We start from the raw sequence: 22,261 nt of genomic DNA, 5'->3' as shown, positions 1-22,261 counted from the left end.
GAGAGCTACATGGAAACAAATGCCAAATTCATCCCAGGAACATCAGTCATGGAACTACATTCTCACCTACCTGTGGGGTGGTGACTTTTTGGAAGGACATCTTTCTGAGAGTGCTCAAAGACAGAGGAAGTTGTGGATGCTCAGCTATTTATCCCCACTTGAGGATCAAGGGATCAGCACTGGAGGAGTTGGAAGCCAGGTATAAAAAGCGTGGTTGTACAGCAGTGTGCATGCAGTTAGAATTTCAGTTTTATCTGTGAACATTTAATAACCAACATTTTTCAATTCAACAAATAACATTCAGGAAGTATTTGTATTTGACAATCATCTTTGCAAATACTTATTCAAATTATCTTCGTTTACTCTTTAGCAGTGCTCAAATTATCTTCATCTTGCTGAAATACTAAACTGTTGTTCAATTAACCAGTTCTTCAACAATGTACTCATTGAAAGCTTCTTAAGAAAAACTGGGAAAGAAAACTCCCAGACTCCATTTTTCTGTAGTTACAATGATAGAACCTCAAGAAAATGATAAATGCAAGCAGCTTTGATAGCTTGACCCACAGTCAAATGCCCTTTACGCTAAATAGCACATAAAGCATAATGAATACTTTTGGCTCAAGTCAGTGAAATATTCAAGAGTGTACTTGAATCACTTTCATGAGTATGGCTTTTCTATCAAATCTGACTTAATACTCTCAAATATGCTAGTAGTTTTCGAAATAGTTCTTTCGCTTTCTTTCAATTTACTGCTTTACTTCAATGCATTCTGGTCACTGGAAGTGCCTTCAGAATAGCATAGTTACAATTTGATTCACTATCAATTAACCAGGTCAAGCCACAAAAACCTGACTCTCATCACTGCATTTTCCATGTTTGTGGAGCTTAGTTTAGCACGAGATTTATTTCTGGAATACAAGAAAACAGGATTCTACATGAACAATCGTCGGTATACAACTTCAAAACTGCTGGATTCTTTTATAACTGCATGTTCACACTTCTTAAAAACAGAAAGCACGACATCAACAGAGCAACAATGCAAAAGGAAAGGGAAAAAAAAAAAAGGAAAAAAGGATGTCACTGTCCCCAGGAACCATGTCTAGTCACGTTTCAGTCAGTCAGTCAGTCGAGGGTCATGTCACTATTTAGTTCTGCAGAAAAAAACACAAGTACAAAAACAGTATCAAAAAGCAACATACCTATTGGCTTTACAACAGCGTAAGTGATAAGGGCTCTTAACACATTCAGAAGAATAACATTAAGCATCACACATTTGTCCTTTTGTTGTTGTTTTTTTTTTCCTTAAGAAAAAGTCTCATTCTGAACATTGCATGAAAGTCAGCAATTTTTCTACAGTACACAGCTGATAAATAGTACTTGAAAAATTATTATTTTGGTGTATCTCTCAACTTTCATATAATTCCTATTTTAAAATATTTTTGCACAGCAGCAAATCATCATGCGAACATTAAATTTGAAGAGTTTTTTTGAGAAAGATTTAAGAAATAAAAACAAATGCAAGTCAATTCAGGGATTTGTGATAAGAGGCATCTTCTGAATTCATTTTCTGTAACAGTAAGAAGGCTGCCAAGTACTCCTTTCGCTTATCTCAGTAACCTTCACCAATAACCAAACCCTTACTGAATTTGCAAACCTGCAGAATCGTTGTTATGCTTTTTATGTTAGCAGCATTAGGAAAATTAGAGGGTAAGATGACAATTTAGTTTCAGTAATTAAAAAAAAACTACCCTAAGAAAAAACAGGAGAGTAGAGCTATTAATTTGATACCCCACCCACTATTAATACAGTGGACAGAGTAGCTTCTACAGCCAGTGAAAGTCCACTGTTTTGGAGTAATAACCAAAGCTTTCCACCCTGTACTCACTTTTTGTCTGTGACATCTATGACAGACTCTCATCCATTCTTTGTATTGCAGTACAGTATAAAACACCAAGTTCATTGACATTTTAAAGCAGAAAGCACCATCACGCATTCAGTTTCAGATTTTTAACACTCCAAACCACAAAAATAAATAGTGTTAGACTGGAATCAAGACACAATCCTCCGTGCTTCGCAAAATGCATGATTTTTCCCCATATAGTCATCTGACAGACAGTCACCATTAAAAAGAGCCAGGTCTTTATTTCTACTTTGTGAAAACAGAATCACAGAGTCATAAGGGTTGGAAGGGACCTCCAAAGATCATCAAGTCCAACCCCCCTGCAAAAGCAGGCTCCCTACATCAGGTGAATACATCTGGCATCAGCTTCCTGCCACAGGATCCTATATATTCCCACCAAAATAAAAAAGTAATTAAAAAACACACTTCTCTTTGCTTACTTGAGCGTATTCATAGATTAAGACTGATCCATGTCTTCAGACTCAATCCTTCTAAACTGAGATTTTAGACTATAAATAATTATTTGGTCTGTCTTCTTATCATTCAGTCAGATAATCTTTACAACACAAACAGCAATACTTTCTCAAACACGAACATTCCCTCCTCCTACATCCAGAAATTTCTCACTAAACCCAAGAATTCCCAACTCTTAACTTCTTTGCATAGTAAGCAGTTAACCTGAAAACACTAAAATCACATTCACACACTACTTTACAGAAAGCAAATCTTACAAGTAACAGACAGTATCTATCATCTTCACTGAGGAAACAACTGCAGCCTGCAATTATTTTTTTTTTTTTAGAGGAATTAACATTTTCTGAGGTTTACTACTAACTTTGGATGTTTATCATAACTACTCTTCCATTCTATAAAGTAATTTTCCTCAAGTCAAAAAAGAATTGTTACGACATTGCACTTCAAATCATAGCTTCCCCTGTAGTGACAGAAAGGTTTGGTCCTTTATTACTAGAAGTTTAAAGAAAAAAATAATAATAATCACATTTAAGAAAGAAGAACTTAGTGAATAAAGATAAAAACATAGGTATGAGTTACATTCACTGGACCTGCCAATTTTTAAGCTTCAGAAGAGTTTTAGCTCCAATTCCATGCAGACATATTTGGTTTTGTTTCTTTTTAAGTTGTACATGAAGAGTATTAAGACCTTTAAAAACCGACACTTATCAAAAGAGAAACATGGGACTCCCTAGGAAAAGAGGGAGAACCATACAGGTGAAATCTTTTTCTGGCCTTTGTAGCTCCCAGGTCACAGAACACACCTACACATTGCAGTGACAAGGTGTGACACTAAGTAAGACACCAATGTGAAGAGAGTTAGGATTTCAAGTGATGTTTTTAGAATGAGAAAGGGAAGGAAGAAAAAGAAACAACTGGATTTCTTTTGTTTTCTCCCCAACAGTAGAAAACCAGCTACTGAAATGATTCATAACCATACCCATAATGGGTATTAAAGTAATATTTACATTTGAATCAAACCAACATTTCCTAAGAACAAGTGAGTTTTGGTTTCTAAAGTCTGCAAACCTCCATATATGAGCTCTGACACTGTTTATTGGCCATATAATTAACTAAAATATTTAAACTTCGTATTTTAAATATACACCTCCACCACCACACATTCCAGCTGCATCTGATATTTGAGAGTCCAGATTACCCAAATTACTGAAGCCTTGCCTTTTTGGTCTTGCTTTGTGACATTTACACCCCTTCCTTCATCTGTCCTTTCCAGGGCTAAACTGCATTTTTATCAAACATCACGCACAAGGCACGTGTATGTAATGAAAGGAAGACACACACAAGCTGGTCTCATTTACAACATTTATTTTTCCAATACTCTTTCAGTTAGACCTGATACTTTTATGTACATAAAGTGAATGTTTCAATGAACATCCAGACTGTTGTTAATCATTTCATATTTGTAGAAACATTAAAAAAATAAAGACTTCTTTGCTAAAATAAAAGTGCATGTATAAGCATATACACACCCATACATTATACACACACACAAACCATATAACCCCCCCCCCAATTAAGTTAAATTTATTTCTAGCTATCAACAAAATTTCAAAACGCTTTGCTTCCAACTATTTCAAATAGCTGAACTTCAGCTTAAGCAACCACTCCACCTGGGTACTCACCTTACTTAGTAGGTTCTCTGACGTTTGTTAGATTCCTCTGTGGGGGAGTCTGCCAACCTTACTTTAAGTCTGACACCATTCACAATCTTGCCGTGTAACGCAGTTATGGCTTCACTGGCACTTGCTCTGTCTGCAAATTTTGCATAGGCCACATTTTTTCCAGCCACAAGGTAAACTTTTATTAAATTTCCAAAACGACTGAAAAAAATAACAGCAACAAAGGAGAGAGTTGACAGGTTTTGCTGCAGCACTGACACTTATCATCTAATCCCAGCTCAACAAAATTCAGTAGCTGCAAATTCTATGTTCTCACACATACACCTTAATATCTTGTGTTATCCTGCTTGAAAAGTCCTAGTTTTCATTCCCTATTCTAGAATTCTGCACAAGAATAGAAATAAGCCCAGAGGTCTGTAAGGAAATGTCTTCTACAGAATACTGCAATAGAAGCACAAGTATTACATATCCCTTTAGGATGACTAAAGCTATTCCATGAAATAGTCACACACAGTAAATACTAAACAAGTAAAAAAAACCTTCCCCCCCCCCCCCCCCAAAGAAAAACACCAGACAATTGCAAAGGCATTTGAGGCAATTCATTCACATCGCATTTAAATGAACTTGTTCAGCTGTGATTCATCTTCAAAAAGGTTGTGCTGAAATGACTCACAAAGCAAAAGCTAAAGCCTCACAGAAAATCTAAATCCTCAGGAGATTCCTAGACAGTACCTTAACAAGTTTGAAGTCTATTTCATTCATATTCAAGTTATGTAAGTACCAAGACTAGAAAATCCAGTACATAAAATAAAGTACACCTTAGAATTCTAACAGAAGTGCATATTGTTTCATTCCTACTATTTTTAATTGTTGTGGTTTTTTGTTGTTGTTCGGTTTTTTTTTTGTTGTTGTTGTTTTAATTTCCAGCATTTATTTTCATTATTCCACAGTTCAGGAAAACACTTATCAATATAAGAAGCCTTACCAGAAAACATCCTCCAATACAGTCACAGGTAAGGGATGAGGATGAAAAAGTACAAAAAGCCTTTCCTTCACAGAAGTGTCAGGTGGAACTTTTTTTTTGGGTGGTGGAAGTATAGCATCGGTTTGGGGCTGAAGTAACGGTGAGCCAGAGGTTCCTCCAAATGCCTGCTGAAACAGGAGAAGTAACTCAACTATAAGTCAATTTTTATGAGAAAAATAGTATCATTTCATCTAATTCAGATGAGACAGGCTTATTCAGACACAGCCTCTAACAGTTAACTTGAATTTTAATTACTTAGTTTACTTCACCTACTTCATTAGACGGAATAACACATTCCAATAAGGTAGACATTCAAAGAGAATGAAAAAGAGAACCACAAAACAACCCACCCACACCAACCAGTTATTTCTCAAAGACGTAGCACCTAAAGCTATTACAAAAGAAAGCAGGCTGTGCTCTTTACTGACACATCTGGAGTTTCTTAATTCAAAGTCAACAACTACCAACAGCATCCATCACATGAACTTACAGGAGGTGTCCTATACTGCTGAACAACTGCGTTATTATTTCGCAGCACTGAGGTCATATGTGCTGTTACCAGTTGTGTTGCCATTTTTCTGATGAGGCTGCAAGAAGCGATAACAGGCTGTTTTAAAGCAAGAACTACATTACAGTTAACTTCAGCAAGAAGAAAATATAAACCTTCCCAGACACACAGGAAGATTAAAAAATAATAATAATCAAACTCACTTGAGTCTACATAATTAGAAGAGGCTTGCATGACACTCTAAACACAATCTGAAAGCAAACATCCTACCTGAAACTCACTGAAAATACTCAGAGCAACAAAACTCCCTTGGCTTTTCCCAATATTATAACAAAAAAGAAGCACTAACTCAACACAACCCTTAACTTCATGTGAAAGGCTCCAAGGTGGCAAAAGAGACAGAAGTTTCTCTTGTTTCTTAAAAGAAAGAAAAGCACAAGGATTCAATTCAGAACATTAACACAGGAACTTCATTTCCAACTCTCATTCTTCAGTATTCTTTCCTTTGTTCTGCTTGGGGATAAGAATAGCAATTGCACATTTGCACAGATTCACAGCCTAGGTTTTAAGGCCACAAAAGACAACCTTTGTAAAAAGGATATTTGCAACAAATTATTTTTTAAGCTTAGATCAGGCATAACACTTCTGCAGTGAATCTTCCCATCGTGGTTTTGCACAGTATTGGTTTTTTGTACATCAGAACAGCTTTGAGGTCTCAAATAGCTTGATTTCTTCCCTAAGGGAATCTAAAGTATTCACTGCAGGAAAGCATGTAGTTTACTTGCAGCTTCAAACCATATCTGAATGCTGGTAGAAGTAAAACCTGGCAACCCATATACAAGTGGAAGAATCAGATCCTCAGCTTTATTCTGCCCATGCGTTTCACACGGCTGTCTGCAGCATTGCAAACACTGCCAGTAGATCGAATAAGCAACATCTGATTTTAATATAAAGCCTCGAAAACACATTAGACACAAATTCCATATTACAGGGGACTTTAAGGATTTTTGCCAAATCTCCTATCATGTCTTAGGAATATATGTTAATCTTTCTTCAAATTCGAGATACTCATTCTAAACTTCAAAAAAATAAAGAAAAAAAAACCCACATCAAGTGTGAAACTAATTCAGTAACACTGCTGCTACTTTTTATTGTTAAACAGTAATAGTTTCATTCTCCAGAACACAACTTACCAAATTTTCTATGTATTGATACTTACTCTGAACTATCATTCCCATCTTCTAGAAAAATGACGGTTAATCTGTTTCCAGGAGGATACTCAAACCCATGTAGCTTATACTTGGCATATATAGCTGATGCAGCTGTACTGTACTGAATCACAGCATAACCTACAAATACAACACACATGGTTCCTGTGCTTTACAAGCAAATCTTAAGAACAAGGTACACTTACATAGAGAAGTAGGATCAAACTACATAGATGCTCCAGAATTCTTGGTCTCTTTACATTAGTTTCAGTACTTTCCTTACTAGCAACATTAATAATATTTATGAAATAAACTTCTGTGAAATTAACTAGTGACAAATCAGTTGTGCTTGTATCAATTTGAAAAGCTGATAACACAGCAGCATAAGACATGTCTTCTTGCCTAACCCTCAGTCAGAGGGATCATCTTAAAACACACTTATTCCAACAGTAGTACTGTAAAGTTACAATGTAGTTGAATCATTTCCACTTCGCACCTCACAGTGCTCCTTAATGTTTTTTTCACCTATAGAAAAATAAGAATACTGAAACCAGAACAAATCTTTCAATACAAAAGAAGTTTCGTTTTGTAATGATTTCATTCCATTTACTCACTCATTTACACACACACCACTGACACACAAAAAAAAGCCAATTATTTCTAGTAACTACTGTATTTTGCAGTACAAATGAACTGAGGTACAATTTAATTTAAAAAAATAGTTCTCTTCATAGAAGAAAGAACACTTTTGTAGTTTTTCTTACCATTATTAGTATGAGGATCACGCTGAACATCACAATACTCCAGGCCTGGGATCAGATCAAAGAGGGCAAACAGCTGTTCTTGGATAAAAGGAAGTCGTGATACCACCGACAGACGTTTGGAGACTGACTCCTGAATTCTGGTCTCATTTTTTTCAAAACTACAGAACTCTGGCTGAGCACCTCAAGAATCAACACAAAAATAAACAATTAAACTCATTATATTAACTATGCCTTCAATTCGTATATAGTTTTCATTCAAATTTTAGAAGCAATCTAAGCGAATTATACACCATAAGTGATACGTGTATTTCCTGAATGCAGGTCTTGAAATAATCAGTCAACTATACCAAAGTATGTCATAAGAATATGGGAGAGAAAGGCCCAACTCATTTCTAATTCAAACATCCCATCAGCCGCTTTCAAACTCGGCTTCCTTTAGACTGCCTTCTTCCAAACAGCCCTTAGATTGTGATTAGACTGCAAATAATTTTCAGTTAAAAAAAAAACAAACTGTGACTTACAAAATGGAAATACATTTCCTCTTGGTTCTTGCCTTATGTTATTGCTATAATATTCATGTTCAAAAGATTCAGATGACTTGTTTTTCGGTTCAGCCAAGATGGCTCGGTAGCCTGAAAGAAACCATCACACATGTGAGCCTACTTACTCCGAGAGTGACCATGCACCAGTACCTAAAAAGACCGGAGCATGTCCTTGTGAATAACCTAACTGATATTCAAAGCCATTTGGCTGTGCTTCCAGACAAGACAAACTCCAGAAGTCCCCTCCAACCTCAACCATATTTGGCAGGACTTGGAGATGCTCCAGAGGGAATCAGCTGAACTTCCACAGAATTATAACAGTCTCTCCTGTGAATGCTCTGTGCTGATCTATGATCTGTTTATCAATCGATTAGGTATTAACTCTTAGGCCACCTAATCCATTTCATTTCAAACTCAAATCAGAAAGGAAATAAAATTTAACTACTAATAAATATCACTCATTTTTGTGAGTATTCTTGCATAGGGATAACAATTGTTCAGAACTCCTTATGATACATCAAGCATATTACTTAAACAAAAATGAGGAAAAAAAACCCACACAACAAAAAGAATAAAACGGTGACAAGAAACCTAAATCTACATGCCAAAGTGTTTAATATTGAGTAAGTGAAGGAGGTTGGACTGGAAAACTGCTGACAGGTTTCTCCATAAGCCTCTCCTACTGGCTGAGCAGGCCCAGTCCCTGAGCCCTCTCCTCATAGGTCATGCACTTTACCAGCCATTAGAGAATGGACATATTCCAATTCCTTAACAACTATTTGGTACCGGGGCATACATGGCAAATGGTTGATCATGAAGTGGACAAAGACTTAGTTTCTACAATACATTCATCCTGATATTAAATGGAAGAGGGGAGGAGGGGGAGGGAAAAACACTTAAATTACCTAAGAGCAAATGAACAAATTTAGGTTAAATGTAAACCTAACAGAATCCTTATGGATTATCAAATGCATTATTACATATATAGTATATAGTTGATTAAAAACATATTCCCATATATTCTTAAAAATGATGATGTCCTGCGTATGAAGTCCAAATGAGAATACCACCTAATTTAAGACAAACACTATCAGCTTCTACACTCTTTTCACTGATCTTCCTTCCACAGGCTGGTGATACAAGAACATTATTGGGTGAATATTAGGAATACCCCTTTTATTTGCAACACAACTTTTGTCTCAAGACGTGTTTACACCATAAATAATTTACATGCAAACAAAAATAAAAATTAAAGGTATGATGGCACACATTTATCATGAAAAATATTAATGAGTTCATTGAGATTCTTACTTCGATCACACTCCTCAATTGCTCGGGCAGCTTGCGATGGTTTCAAGTACCTCACGTAGCCCAAACCTTTGCTTTCTCCAGTAGTCTTGTTTTTAATGATGCTGCAATACTCAATGTCTCCATACATCTAGAACGATTAAGAAATGTATTAATTCACAATATTTTAAAAGACATTAAAGTTCTATGATTTAAGCTCTTTTGAAAAAAAAAAAAAAGAAGGAAAAAAAAAAAGCTAATTTAAAATCCTTAGCAAACAGTGAATCAGCACCTTAAACTTCTCTCTCAGGTCTTCCTCTGTATAGGTCTTTGGTATCATAACAAAGATTCGTGTAAGCTCCTCATCTTCAACATCTCGGTGGCTTCCAGAAGCTCTTGACTGTGCAATAAATACCTAACAAAAATTACATAAGCATTAATTACTGGAAGAAGAGTCCTAGCCACATGCCAAGTTAGTTTTTTAAGCAAATCTTTGTATTCCTCATCCACATTATATAGTTTTCCTAGTAAGTAAAATAACATGTCACAGATGCAACTGCAACAGAAGACCTGTAAGTACAGTACACTCAAAGTGGTTTCTGAAGCAGGACAGAAGGCAGCACAAGACCCCATAAGGATAATGCAGCATGGCGAGGAATATTAAAGCCTGTTCCAGTGACACAGAGGGCATCTGCTCTAATGCAGTTGGGTAGCCCTGGTAGGACAGTATTAACAAGAAAGAAAAAAAGTGCATTTCTCCCACAGTAAGGTGCACAGAAACTTCTTTCAACGTCCAAAGTCATTCACACTTTATAGTTACCTGAGGAATACAAAAACAACTCAAGAGGTTGAAACCTACCATCAAGTTCCATAGATTTAAAAATGCAAGAAGCTCGTACACGAGATACAAAACCCATGCAAAGCACTCTTGTAAAGACAGTTCTATTTGGGTGCGGCCCTCCCCCCATGCCGCGATGGATGCGCTTCTCAGTCCGGCCGTACCTTGATGGGTTTGGTGTCGGGGACCAGGCTGCGGCCGTGCATCTCCTCCATAGCCCGGCAAGCCTGCGAGCTGCGGGCGAACTTGATGAAGGCGATGCCTCGGGACTCGTTGGTGCGTTTGTCCCGCAGCAGCCAGATGTTCTGGATGTCCCCGAACGGGGCGAAACGCTCCCGAATCAGCGCCTCGCCCGCGTCCTTACCCAGCACCACGAAAACGCGGCTGTTGGGCGGCTCGTCCAGGCACTCGGCCGGCAGCCGGATCCCGCTGCTCTCCTCCATGGCGGCCGTAGAGGAGCGCTGGTTCTGCTCGGGGCTGGGCGAACAGCCGCCGCTCGGCTCCTTCCGCCGGGGAGACAACATGGCCGCACCACTTCCCTACGTGGACGGCTGGGACAGCGCGCAGAGCCGCACCGCCTGCTGGATAGGAGGGCGGAGGGATTAATCCCGCCCCTCGGGTCTGCTAAAATCCAATCAGAGAAAAGGCGAGGAGATCTCTCCGTGACTTGTCTATAATATCATTCCATTATTGTTATTTTTCTTTTACGTAGTGCAAAATGGGTGATGTTGAAAAAGGCAAGAAGATCTTTATTCAGAGATGTCCTCAGTGCCACACAGTTGAAAAAGGTGGAAAGCACGAGACAGGACCAAATCTTTGGGGTTTTATTTGGCTGCAGAACAGGACAAGTGCAGGATTTCCCTACTCAGAGGCAAAGAAGAAGAAAGGTGAAGCAACGTGACACGAGGTGCTGCATGGAACATACATGGGTAAAGAAAACAAGTTTTCCTTACATACAACACTGAGGCTCATTCACAGTGAGTTACTCTCATAGCATCTGCTTTGCGTAAACGTAAAATGAATCTAAACTGCAATTTCAGAAGCAAAATTACTCAGCCTATAAATTACAAAGAAATTTTGCCACTATTTATTACGCCAGATCAGCTTTCCCAGAACTGTGCAGTATCTATGGGCAAATTTTCATTTCTGTTAAGGACGCTTCTGGATTTTGTTTGCTCGTCACCACCCTCTACTGACACTGTGGTGTGCTGCACTTGTTTTACTCAGCAATACTTGACTAAACACCATCACCTACCAGTAAGCAATGACTAGCCTCGTGTATTTTAGTACAGTCTTGAAAGGCAACATAACACCTACAAATGGAAAATAAGCCTTTGTATTCTTTTTCAGGTTTTCCTTTTGAATGGATATTATTTTGATCTAAACCATGTTCGAATGAAGTAATTACAAACAGTAAAAAGTCCTAAGGATAGGAACATTAGAACGAAATTTTAAAAGAAAACCAACCAAATGATATCTGAGTCAATTGTGCATAAGTGTGAGCAGATCATTATCATCAGGTACTTCAGTAGTCTCCTGTACAACAGAAGGCTTCTGCTGATGGGCAGAACTTAGCAGGGTTGAAAGGAAAAATTAATGCTTTTTCAAATTCTCTTGTGACAATCCAGGAGTGGACATTGGTAACTTTTTCTAAGGTCCTTTCGCAGACCACAACTTTCATTAAAACAACAATCTATATACACTCTGTGTACACTCATTTGCAGTTGGGCCATCTAAATACTGAAATGACAAAGACATTTACATAGTTCAAAGGAACTATGTTCACCTGGAGTGAGAGCGCACCAATGGAGTATTGGAAAACCCTAAGAAATACATTCCTGGTAAAAAAACTATTTTTGCTGGAATTAAAAAGCAGAATGAAAGAGCTGATCTTATTACATACTTGAAAAATGCAACTTGTTTGTGAACCGTTGCTGCTGTAGCTGTAATGACAATGAAAAAAACATTCTGAATTTTGATGGGCTGCTATGTCAAGTTTTAGTTTTTTGATAGTGTTTTGATAGTTATTGTTCATTAGGGCCTTAAAATCAAATAAAAGCATGGTTCAAGGTGCTGTATCCTCATAAACAGCTTCAAGAGGTGAGTATTACTTACACTGTCATGTTTTTCATACATCCTTATGGAGTACGCCACAGAAAATACTGTTCCTTTCCCTAAGCACAGAGCGCACTTCTCCAACTAGTTATTCAAAGACCCACTGAAACTGTTGCTATTTGGTTACAGCTAAGCAAACAAGAAGGACCCATATTACGCTGGACAACTAAATAAAGTTTTTCTTTTGGAGAAGGTTTTCTTTTTGCTCACTGCATTGTCACTGTTCCTTCATGTATTAAAATGGTATAATAATCTACCAGTCATCTTTCAGAGTTGTGGATTTTTTTCTCCACTTGATGCTAATATATTGAGGTTTCCTCTAACATGTAGAATGACTGAGGGCTGACCAACTTTAGCAACTGAAATTAGTAATAATATTTTCACTAACAGTGGGTTGTTGATGAAAGCGATTGCACTCCTGCTAAAACCACACGAACTCTCCTTTAACACTTGAATCAAGATTTACAGTGTAATTATCTGTTTACACAAATGATGTTAAAATGATTTTAATGTATCCCACTCCAGCAAGGTTTCCTTACGTCATCACGAAAAGGAGCATTGGTACAAAATTAATTTGCTGTCTTATCTGTACCCAGGTACTCATCAGTATTGTTCCAGTGTATTCCAACTAGGGGTTTCAATTTGTTGTCTTAAAGAGCTCCAAAGCAGTGAATTTAGCAAAGGCAGTAAGTGATAAAACATTCTATGACGCAAGCACGTGAGTACCTGCTTTACTTTCCTTGTGTCCTGTAGCTATAAAATACATTCCACTTTCAAGTATAATATTTAGGACTTGTGCTGTTGACTGTTTATAGTCAATTAAAGTAAAGCATCTGCCTGAATGACAAAAGTTTCCACGGGTACTTTCCTCCATTGCATTTTGAAGAGTGCTATGCCCCTCCCTGCTTTTCTCAATAGAGAAATAGACTGACAAATGCACTGATGCTTCTGCTTGTCGTTCTGTTAAAGCATCTTTGTAAGGTGCTTTAACCTTTGTACATTAGGAGACCAGGCTACAAAGCTGTCATGCTGTCAGAGTTAGCATCATCAATCCATACCAACAACCAGTGCACCATACATGACATGCACCAGCTGTATGCTGTCTGTAGTTCACTGCAGCATACCCATAGAACTATAATAGTGCACAACAAAACTATGGAGCTGATGAAATCCATGTGCGTTTTTGTCTCTCCCAATTAAAGCTGTAGTTTATCTATCTATCTATCTATCTATCTATCTATCTATCTATCTATCTATCTATCTATCTATCTCAGGCCCACACATGAAGCTGCAGCCCAGAGTACCGTGTGCTCAGTGTACTCACGCTGCAAACAGAGGCATCCAGACATGTGCCAGGCTGCAGGCAAACCCAAATTATCTCCTTATATCCACTGAAACAACAGGTCAGGCTTCTAAGGAGGGCTTTTCTGCAACAATTCACTGAATAGCCTAGAGAAATGCTTTATGCCTGAACTTACAGAAACACTGCATTGCCTTGTGTCCACACGCAGGACTGCTGCACAGTACCCATTTTGTATTAAAGCACTGGTATGAGTGCTACTGCACTGAGATGGCAAAAAACTGTTTACACACAATCATTTCAACCGTATGGAGATGCCTAAAGGGCCTCTGCTGAGAGATCGAGGTGCGTGCCTGCCAGGCGCTCAGCAGCTTAAAGCTGTTTCTTTGCGCAGGCGGCATGTTTGTGCCAGCGCTGCAAAAAGTAAATGCCAGCGGAAAGGCCAGGAGGGAATCGGCGTCTGCGGGCGAGCAGGTGCCCCCCGAGGGCGATGCTTACACAGTGGCTGCGGGCGGCGAGACCGGCATCTCAGCAGCGTCTTCCTCCCGTGCTGTGACAGCGGCTGAGGGGCAGCGATCCCCGTTCCCAGCCCTGACAGCGTTCCAGCGGCGGGCGGAGGCGCGGGCAGCTCGGGGAAGCCCCTTTGCAGCGCGTCACCCCGCGGCCCCACCGCACGCTCCCCGCGGCTCCGCAGCCGGGCACGCCTGGGCGGCCGGGGCGCGGCTCCGCTCCCCTTCCCAGCCCCGACAGCCCGCGCCTGCGCGCCCCTCTCCGCCCCATTGAGGAGCGGAGCCACCGGCGGTTTATCAATGGAGCGCCGTCCTTCTGTCGCAGCCGCCCCGTGCGGGGGGGCGAGCCGTGGCGAAGCGGTGCCCGCCGAGGGGTGCGGAGTCCCGGCGGCTCGGGGCCGTAGTGAGGCGGTCGGAGAGCTTCTTTGTCTGCCGCTCCCCGAGCGGGCTCCGGGTCGCGGTGCCAGCGGCGCTCGCCCGACCTCTTGCGACTTGCGGCTGCGGCGGAGAGCCCCGAGTGTCCCCGCGAGCCCCGCTCTGGAGGGTGTCCGGGCTGCGCGCCGCACGGACCGATGTAGGGACGGGTGTCTCCGGCGGCCGGGAATCTCCTCCGATCTCGGATTTGCCGTGTTTTCCCAGCCAGCCCAACTCCCATTCATGAATTTCTGAAGCCGCCTTCATTCAGTCTTTACCTAGCGCATGAAAGACATTTTTCACGTGTTAGGCTCCATGACTCCGTGTTGTGTTTTTTTTTTTTTCCAATCGCTTTTGCGTAGGCATCGATGGAGAGCTGAAACGTGCTCCACGTGCGTACGGGAATAACCCCGCACCGCCTGCCTCGGTGGATGCGGCGTTGGCCGGGGGCCTGGCCCCGGTGGAGGGCGATATACCTCCGCTGGGAGCCCCGGGAGGCGGCGGCCCCGTGGCGGTCCCCCGACTCGGCGCCGGACCAGCGGGGCACGGGCGGGCACACCGCACGGGGAGGTGCAGGCACCTCCTCTCGGGTACCTAAGAATCCACTCGGTCTGAACGGGATCCGTTCGTTCCGTTTGTCCCCTGAAGTGCTCGAGCCTGGCAGATGATGCTATGAATTAACCCGTTCCGACAGCAACACTCGCGCTACCTCTCCCCGCAGCGCCGGGATGCCCCTTCCCCGCACACACGTGGCAGACAAAAGGACCCCTCCCCGCCCCCAAATCCCCCCGAAATCCCCGAGCGCGGCTCCCGTTCTCCTCGCCTCGGGCCCTCCCGGCCCCATACGCCCCCGCTCTCCCCCCTCCCCCCCGCAGCCGGGCTCTCCGGCGCTGCCTCCTCCCGCCGCCCCCCCGCTCGGCTCACGCGTCCTGCCGCCGCCCTCCCCTCCCTCCCCGCCTCCCCCCTCCTTCAGTCGGCCGCCGCCTGGGTTACGCAGCCGCCGCCGCCAGCGCTGACAGCGCCGTGCGGGAGGGGTTTGCCCGAGCATCTCCAGAGGCGCGGCGGCAGCCCGGGACCGAGGAGCAGAGGAGGAGCGGGAGGCGGGCAGCGGAAAGAATACCTGGAATAAGGCGGATAGTAATAATAAAGAGTGGGTGGCAGGAGAAGGAGGGCGCGTGGACAACTGGGGGACGAGAAGGGGCGGCCGGCCCGGCCGCGGGACAGGATCGGCTCCCGTCGGGGTATGGCGTGAAACTCCCCCGCTCCCCGTACCATGGCGGCCGACGGCGGCCTCGACGTGGCGGCCGTGGAAAGTTTCCTGGACAGGCACCCCGAGCTGGTGGAGAGGTGGCTGAAGAGGAGAAACTCGCTTCCCAAGACTCCAGCCGGCGGACCGTCGGAGGAACGGCGGATCGGCGGCGGCTGGGGCGGCGCGGGAGGGTCCGGAGCCGGGGGGCTGCAGCGGAGAGCATCCCAGAAGGAGCTGCGGAAGAGCTTCGCCCGCTCCAAGGCCATCCACGTCAACCTCACCTACGACGAGCACGTGCACGCCCGGGCGCAGGAGCCTCTAAGCAGCGTACGGCGGCGGGCGCTGCTGCGGAAGGCCAGCTCCTTGCCCCCCACCACCGCGCACATCCTCAGCGCCCTGCTGGAGTCCCGCGTCAGCCTGCCCCAGTACCCGCCCCCGGCCCTGGACTACAAGCGCTACCTCAAGGAGCATAACGAACGGCAGTTCTTCCTGGAGCTGGTCAAGGACATCTCCAACGACCTGGATCTCACGAGCCTCAGCTACAAGATCCTCATCTTCGTCTGCCTCATGGTGGACGCCGACCGGGGCTCGCTCTTCCTCGTGGAGGGGGCGGCCGCTGGCAAGAAAAGCCTGGTCTCTAAGTTCTTCGACGTGCACGCCGGCACCCCGCTGCTGCCCTGCGGCTCCACCGAGAACAGCAGCGAGGTGCAGGTGCCCTGGGGCAAGGGCATCATCGGCTACGTGGCGGAGCACGGAGAAACGGTCAACATCCCCGACGCCTACCAGGTAGGAGCCGGGCGGGACCCGGCGCTCCGCCGCCCCCGGCTCCCTTGGCGCGGGGCTCCGCCGCTCGCCCCCGGCCCTGGCTCCCCCTGGGTGCACCTGGGTAGGACTCCCGGGGATGGTTTCGGGGGTGTCGAGAAGGGTACCTCGGGGGAGACAGCGCGGCTCGGCTGGCGGCGAAGCACTACAGCTGTGCTGCCGGCTTTCTCGGGAGTGCGGGGTAGCTCCGCGCGTTTCCCGAAAGTGTTCTGGAATTCGCTGAAGAAAAGTTTAAAGAGATGGTCGTGACGGTCCCAGTAATCATCTCCTCAAATCTCGGTCTCGTGTAGCGTTCCCCGCCTGCCCGCTGCTGACATAATATCTCTGCCTTCAAAGAAACGTGTATTTTCACCTTTGCTTATGCCCGCTCAGACCGCATGGCATGCGTTTGCAGACCCTTTTCTAGGAGAGTTATATCCATCCCTGTTATTCTCTTGCAAGGAGTTTCTCCACGTTTTATGGAAGCTTCAGTTTAAATCGTGAAATGTAGTTCTGTTTCTGGGGCAAAAATGCTCAGGCTTCAACATGGGCTGAAGTCCCGAGCGTGTTCATGCAAAACAGTGTATTCACTTTGCTAGCTCCGGGTTTACCACCCTCTCCCGCAGTCCTGGGTGCTGATTCTGATTACGTATGAGCACGAGGCACTTCCAGCAGTGTCAGTCTTTAAAAAAAATTAAGAACCAGAGAACATTTTCTAAACGAGGATCTTGGAAAGTGTTAGAAAGGTGAGAGATGTATGTCTTTAAGAATTCTGGTAATAACCACTGTCCAATGTCCAATTTTTCTCAAGAATAATAACAACAGCTTGGGGGGGGAGGGGGGGGGAGAATGATGATTCTTGATGCTTTGTAACAAACCATCTAAGGAAGAAACTTAGAAAAGGAATATTGGAGTTTCTGTTTTGAATACAGAAGAACCAGGCTAAATGTATTTGGGGCTGAATATTTATATTTTTGTCAACCAATGAAAAAGACTGAGCTCCTCACAGGTACACATTAAGAGAGGTTTGCAGCCCACAGAGCTCGAAGGGAAAGAACAGAGCTTGGTAAAAAGGCTGTAATATTCAGTCTAAAATGACTGTTTATTGGATAACCTTTGTAAAATTCTAAGCTTGCTTTCTTCCTTTCTTTGTGCCAATTATCTGTTTTCTCTTACAATCTGATTATTATTTATAACTTTCCTTTCTCGAACTGTACCCTCCCCAAAATGTATGCTGCTTGGGTTCAAGCAGAAGATATTCTCAATAGTCTCAAGTGAATAAACAGATTGGGAATATCTGAATTTGGCTGGAATAGAGATTGGCCCTCTCTTTTAGCTCCAGATGGCCCTGAACACCTCTTTTGGAGGTGAGAACACCACTGGAAAAGCAGGTGTTTTCCTAGTCATAAGGGACTGTATTATTTTTTCTTAGGTGTTTGTTCATTTTATATTTACTTTCCTGTGGAAAAGTCCAGCTACTTTCAACAGTTTATTGTACCTTAAAAGAGAAAGTTCTGATCCAAGTTTATCCTGTAATTATATCAATCGCAACTTCACTGCTTTCTGGGGAATTACTTCTGATCAACTCTAGTGCAACAGAAATGTTAGACACTGTAACTTTAATGAAACTTTTGCTTGATTATAAAAGAGGGATCTGCTTTCTATTACGTTCCAACTTAATGCAGTTCACTCTTTTACCTGGCAGGTATATACCCATTGTGTATCATTAAAAGGAGACCTTTCTAATTTAATAGAATAAAGAGCCCTAAGGAAGGCCAGATACATGTGCACAAAGTGACAGCTGTTCCATCTGAGGTCACTGTGGTGCTCACAGCATCACTCTTTAAAAATTAACAAATGCAATGATACAATTTTTGTCAGCATCACCACTGATGATGGAAGCGTTTAATCAACCATCAGATTAAAAAAAAAATAGCTCCAGCAGGAAACTTTGTCAGGGTGACAGATGAAGGTAGAGAAAAAGAGGTGAGAGAGCAGCACCATTTTGTCTGTTGAAGACAATGTTTACAGTGATGCTACTCATTTGGTAAGGAAAGGCCTTTCTTTTATTGTATTAGGTCAGACCAGCTTCTCTAGCTTAATGTAATGGCTTTTTGCTTCTTGTTAAATTAACAAACTTGTTTATAAAGAGGAAAAATACTTTCCCAGCACTAGTTACCTCATTTGCAATATTGGGAATTGTATTTTATGATCATGCGACCACCTTTATTTACTTAAAGCCTGATCAAATACAAGCTGAAATGACTGTAATAAGCAACAACTATGGATATCTCACTGTAGTTTGATTTATAAACTTGATATGAAGTAAGTGACTGCATAAACACTTTGGAAGTTCACCACATCAGAGAATTTGAGAAATATTTAATTTATGGAAAGATTTTGCTGAATGCTATATTACTGAGTCAACAGGTACAGAATTCATTCATGACATTAGAAGTTTAATTTACCTGCACTGTCATGTGATTAAAGTGGGGTTTTATAACTGTATAAACACTTGCAAAGTCTGTAATTTAATTTGTAAGAGTCCTACAGAATTTTTCAGAACAGGACTGGACCTAAACACTTTCTTTGCATTTAGGAGTGTGTTTTAAACACTATATCCTGGAAGTAATCCTGTTGAGCGATAAGTTGGAGTCCTAGTAAGTTTGGGTTTTGAAATATGGCCTTGGATCATTTTCCTGTATTAATTCTGTAAAGCTTTATTGACTCCTTATTATGCAAATAATCCAGGAAGTCTTGAGCATTTGTGTTCAAAGAATCGGTTCATATTAGCAAAGAAGGAAGGACTTAAGTGTCCTTTGGAGCTCCCTTTTACAAAGCATAGATGTAGTTTTTGCACAAGTATGAAACATATTAAATATATTGTAAGAAGACAGAAGTGGTATTAAATCTTTATCCAGAGATCTTACGAATTGTTTAAATATTTTACTTTTTTTCCTGTTACTTAAAGCTATGGATTTTTCATGAAATCCCTCCTTCTTACAGATCTTCTATGACATCCAGCTGAGATTCCTGATCATTTCTATTTTGTTCCATCTTTTAGAGTGTCATTTAAATAACTGCATTTTAAATCACAAGGAATGCTTAGTTACTGCTGTAGTTTAAGATGCGCAAAAGTTTGGATTTAATTTAATAGCATCCCACATCCTTCTGACTACTGAAAAAATTCTTGTTCTTCAGAATAGCAAGTATACATCAGAAAAGTACTGAAAAAATATGTTGGGCCATTTGCCAGTGTCAGCTGAAAAAAAAGTTTTCGGTACATCTTATGTTAAATTTGGAATTTAAAAAATAGCCTTAGAGATAAAATGTCTCCCCAGATTGATATTTTAATAAAGTAAGGAGAAAAGAAAGAAGAAATATGAAAAGGAGTCATGCTAAGACATGAGTTCTTGGAAGCTGGAGAAAAGCAGTAAAAGATGATCAGAAACGATTTTTTTTTGGGGGGGGGGGCGAGGGGAGCAGCTCAAGTCTTTGAAAAGAATATTAAACTACCTTACTGGAATTAAAATAATAATAATAAAAAAAAAGAATGGCCTTAATACCTCCTTGCTTCAGACTCTGTCACTTTTAAGCCTAGTAGAGTACTACTTCTACAGACACGAAGAGGAAAAGATTCTCCTTCCGGGGGAAGGGCTCTTGATGTAGGCAGTAATGAACAGATAGGAACCACATTTTATTACATGTGATAACTACTTGTTACCATCAATATTAACAGTGTGTCTGTTTCCATTTTAAAAAGCAGTTACAACATTAAAACCCCAGGTCCTGGGAGATCTAGTCATGTGGGTAGGAAGCATTTATGAGCTGCCTTGTTCAGCTACTGGCACCAGCAACTCCTGCATATATCTCTGTTCTGGCTTCCAGTGTGGACAGAGGTTGCTCCTCTTGATAGCATGAAACATGGCAAACAGAGTAAGCAATAATGTAACAAAAAAAGAAAAAGTTCAATGTACACAGAAAAAAAAATGAGTTCGAACAACTTCTGCCATGCATTAAACATGACTAGGAAGCATCATGGGGAACACAAGAGATAATTGCAACAGTAAAGAACTAAATTGCTCCAGTGTGCTTTCCAGGAAAGGGCACTCCAGTCTGTCATACAACAATTCAAAACAGTTAATGTTGTGAGTCCCTAGAAAGCAGCCTCACACTCTCTATGGCAAAGAGCCCCATGAAGGTAGGAAGGCACCATTATGGCCTGCATGGGGCACTTATGCCCCTGCCTCTTGTCACTGCCTCAGCCCTAGAACCTGCTTCTCAGAGAGTAGATCCTCAGTGAAGGGTAAAGCATCTTAGGGCCTTCCTAGACTGTGCAATACACCATGTTGCTGATGGAAGGTAGACTTTGAGAGAAGACAGGCTACCTCATGGGCCAAGCCACAGTGACCTGTCTACCACAACAGGTCCATCTGGTCCCATTCAGGCCACTACCTCATGACTACCCAACACATGAGTGTGCCTGATTTGTTGTCTGGAGAAGGATGCCCAGGTGGGCTGTGTTTACAGGAAAGCCCCCCTTTTCTACTATTATTTTCATGTTCTTATTATGCTGCGGAGTTGCTTGCATGTGAAAAATAAGTATGTATTTATGACTACATCCAGAATGAGAAGGTAACTCATCAGTAGAAGAATGGGGGTCAAATAAGAACTAAAGATGAGGATATAAAGAAACTAAATATAAAATGGCAAACATTTCTAAAATATCTATAATATAAAAAATACATATATAAAATCTAATGAAAAGTGAGTTCAGAATATGAGTGAGGGGAAAAAAAATCCTGAAATAATTACTTTTCACCTTATGAGAATTCTGCTAGTTGGGCCAGTGATAGCAATAGGAAGTTTTAAGTCTGAAAGACAAAATGGAAATCAATACGATATGCTCATTTAGCTGACTCCACTGAAAATCTGTTAGATGTATCTTGCTTCCATTGCACTCATATAAACCCATAGCTACAGTAGATATTCACTTATAAGTATATTTGGTGCTTGGCTTTGTCTTTCATGTGCCTGTCTACGCATTTGGTGTAATGAATGGATTTAACTAGGAAGATGGTATGGAAGACAATATCAGGTGTTAGGAGGGAATATAATTTAGAATTTCTTAATATCATAAACTCGAAGGACAGAAGGGAAATACTTTCTACTTACATGGTATGCTGCATTGTGACAGTGTAGCATAATATAGTTCAATTACATATTTGATTAGAGTATTTCAGTGGCTGTGAGAATGAAGTACCTAAACCCACAGTTCTAATTTTAGCAGAAATCCCATTATAAGAACAAGACTGAATAAAGCTGCGTATTTGCTATATGAAGGATCTTGATGGTATGTTTGAATGGTTTTAGATTTTCCAAAACAACTGAATGTTACTTTTAGTTATTTACAATTTCATGTTGTATTCTTTTTCTATAGAATAGTACAATTCAAAAGAAAAAAGTACACATACATCATTACACAAGTTAATTTGTTTTACTTTCCTATGACAACCCTATTGACTAACTATGAAATAAACAGCTTGAGCTAATGATTCAGCAGAGTGTGTTTGCAGGATAATAACTGTCTGCAATCTGGGTTTAATGTGTCCAAAGTGCACCTTTTAAAAATTAGAATGGCTAAGATTA

The 22,261-nt window shown here is 41.7% G+C and overlaps 2 protein-coding genes across 4 annotated transcripts in view; one reads left to right on the top strand and one right to left on the bottom strand.

Moving 5' to 3' along the window:
• Window positions 1–242: 242 nt before the first annotated feature.
• On the bottom strand, window positions 243–10,770 carry RBM45 (RNA binding motif protein 45). Of its 3 annotated transcripts, none has more exons than XM_015868350.3 (10): window positions 10,389–10,770; window positions 9,679–9,801; window positions 9,411–9,537; window positions 8,079–8,189; window positions 7,558–7,737; window positions 6,805–6,934; window positions 5,568–5,664; window positions 5,039–5,205; window positions 4,057–4,254; window positions 243–1,151 (listed from the first exon to the last, which is right to left on the bottom strand). In XM_015868350.3, exons 1-9 carry the CDS (start codon window positions 10,746–10,748, stop codon window positions 4,062–4,064), a joined length of 1,488 nt encoding a protein of 495 aa, XP_015723836.2. In that variant the 5' UTR covers window positions 10,749–10,770; the 3' UTR covers window positions 243–1,151; window positions 4,057–4,061. The 3 variants fall into 3 exon arrangements, with proteins under 3 accessions (XP_015723836.2, XP_015723837.2, XP_085408766.1); XM_015868351.3 differs by having other exon boundaries at window positions 5,039–5,202; XM_085552640.1 differs by having other exon boundaries at window positions 962–1,153; window positions 4,060–4,254.
• Window positions 10,771–15,555: 4,785 nt separating this feature from the next.
• Window positions 15,556–22,261, top strand: part of PDE11A (phosphodiesterase 11A) — a 123,380-nt gene continuing 116,674 nt past the window's right edge. Inside the window, exon 1 of the mRNA XM_085552639.1 lies at window positions 15,556–16,597. Within this exon, the coding sequence (XP_085408765.1) occupies window positions 15,836–16,597 (762 nt within the window). The 5' untranslated portion in view covers window positions 15,556–15,835. The remainder of the gene's footprint in view (window positions 16,598–22,261) is intronic.

Source organism: Coturnix japonica, chromosome 7 (assembly GCF_054131305.1).
Source record: "Coturnix japonica strain WE chromosome 7, WE-NBRP24, whole genome shotgun sequence".
Classification (NCBI taxonomy): domain Eukaryota; kingdom Metazoa; phylum Chordata; class Aves; order Galliformes; family Phasianidae; genus Coturnix; species Coturnix japonica.
Note: the sequence above shows the minus strand (reverse complement) of the source record. Positions and strands in the feature narration are given on the sequence as shown.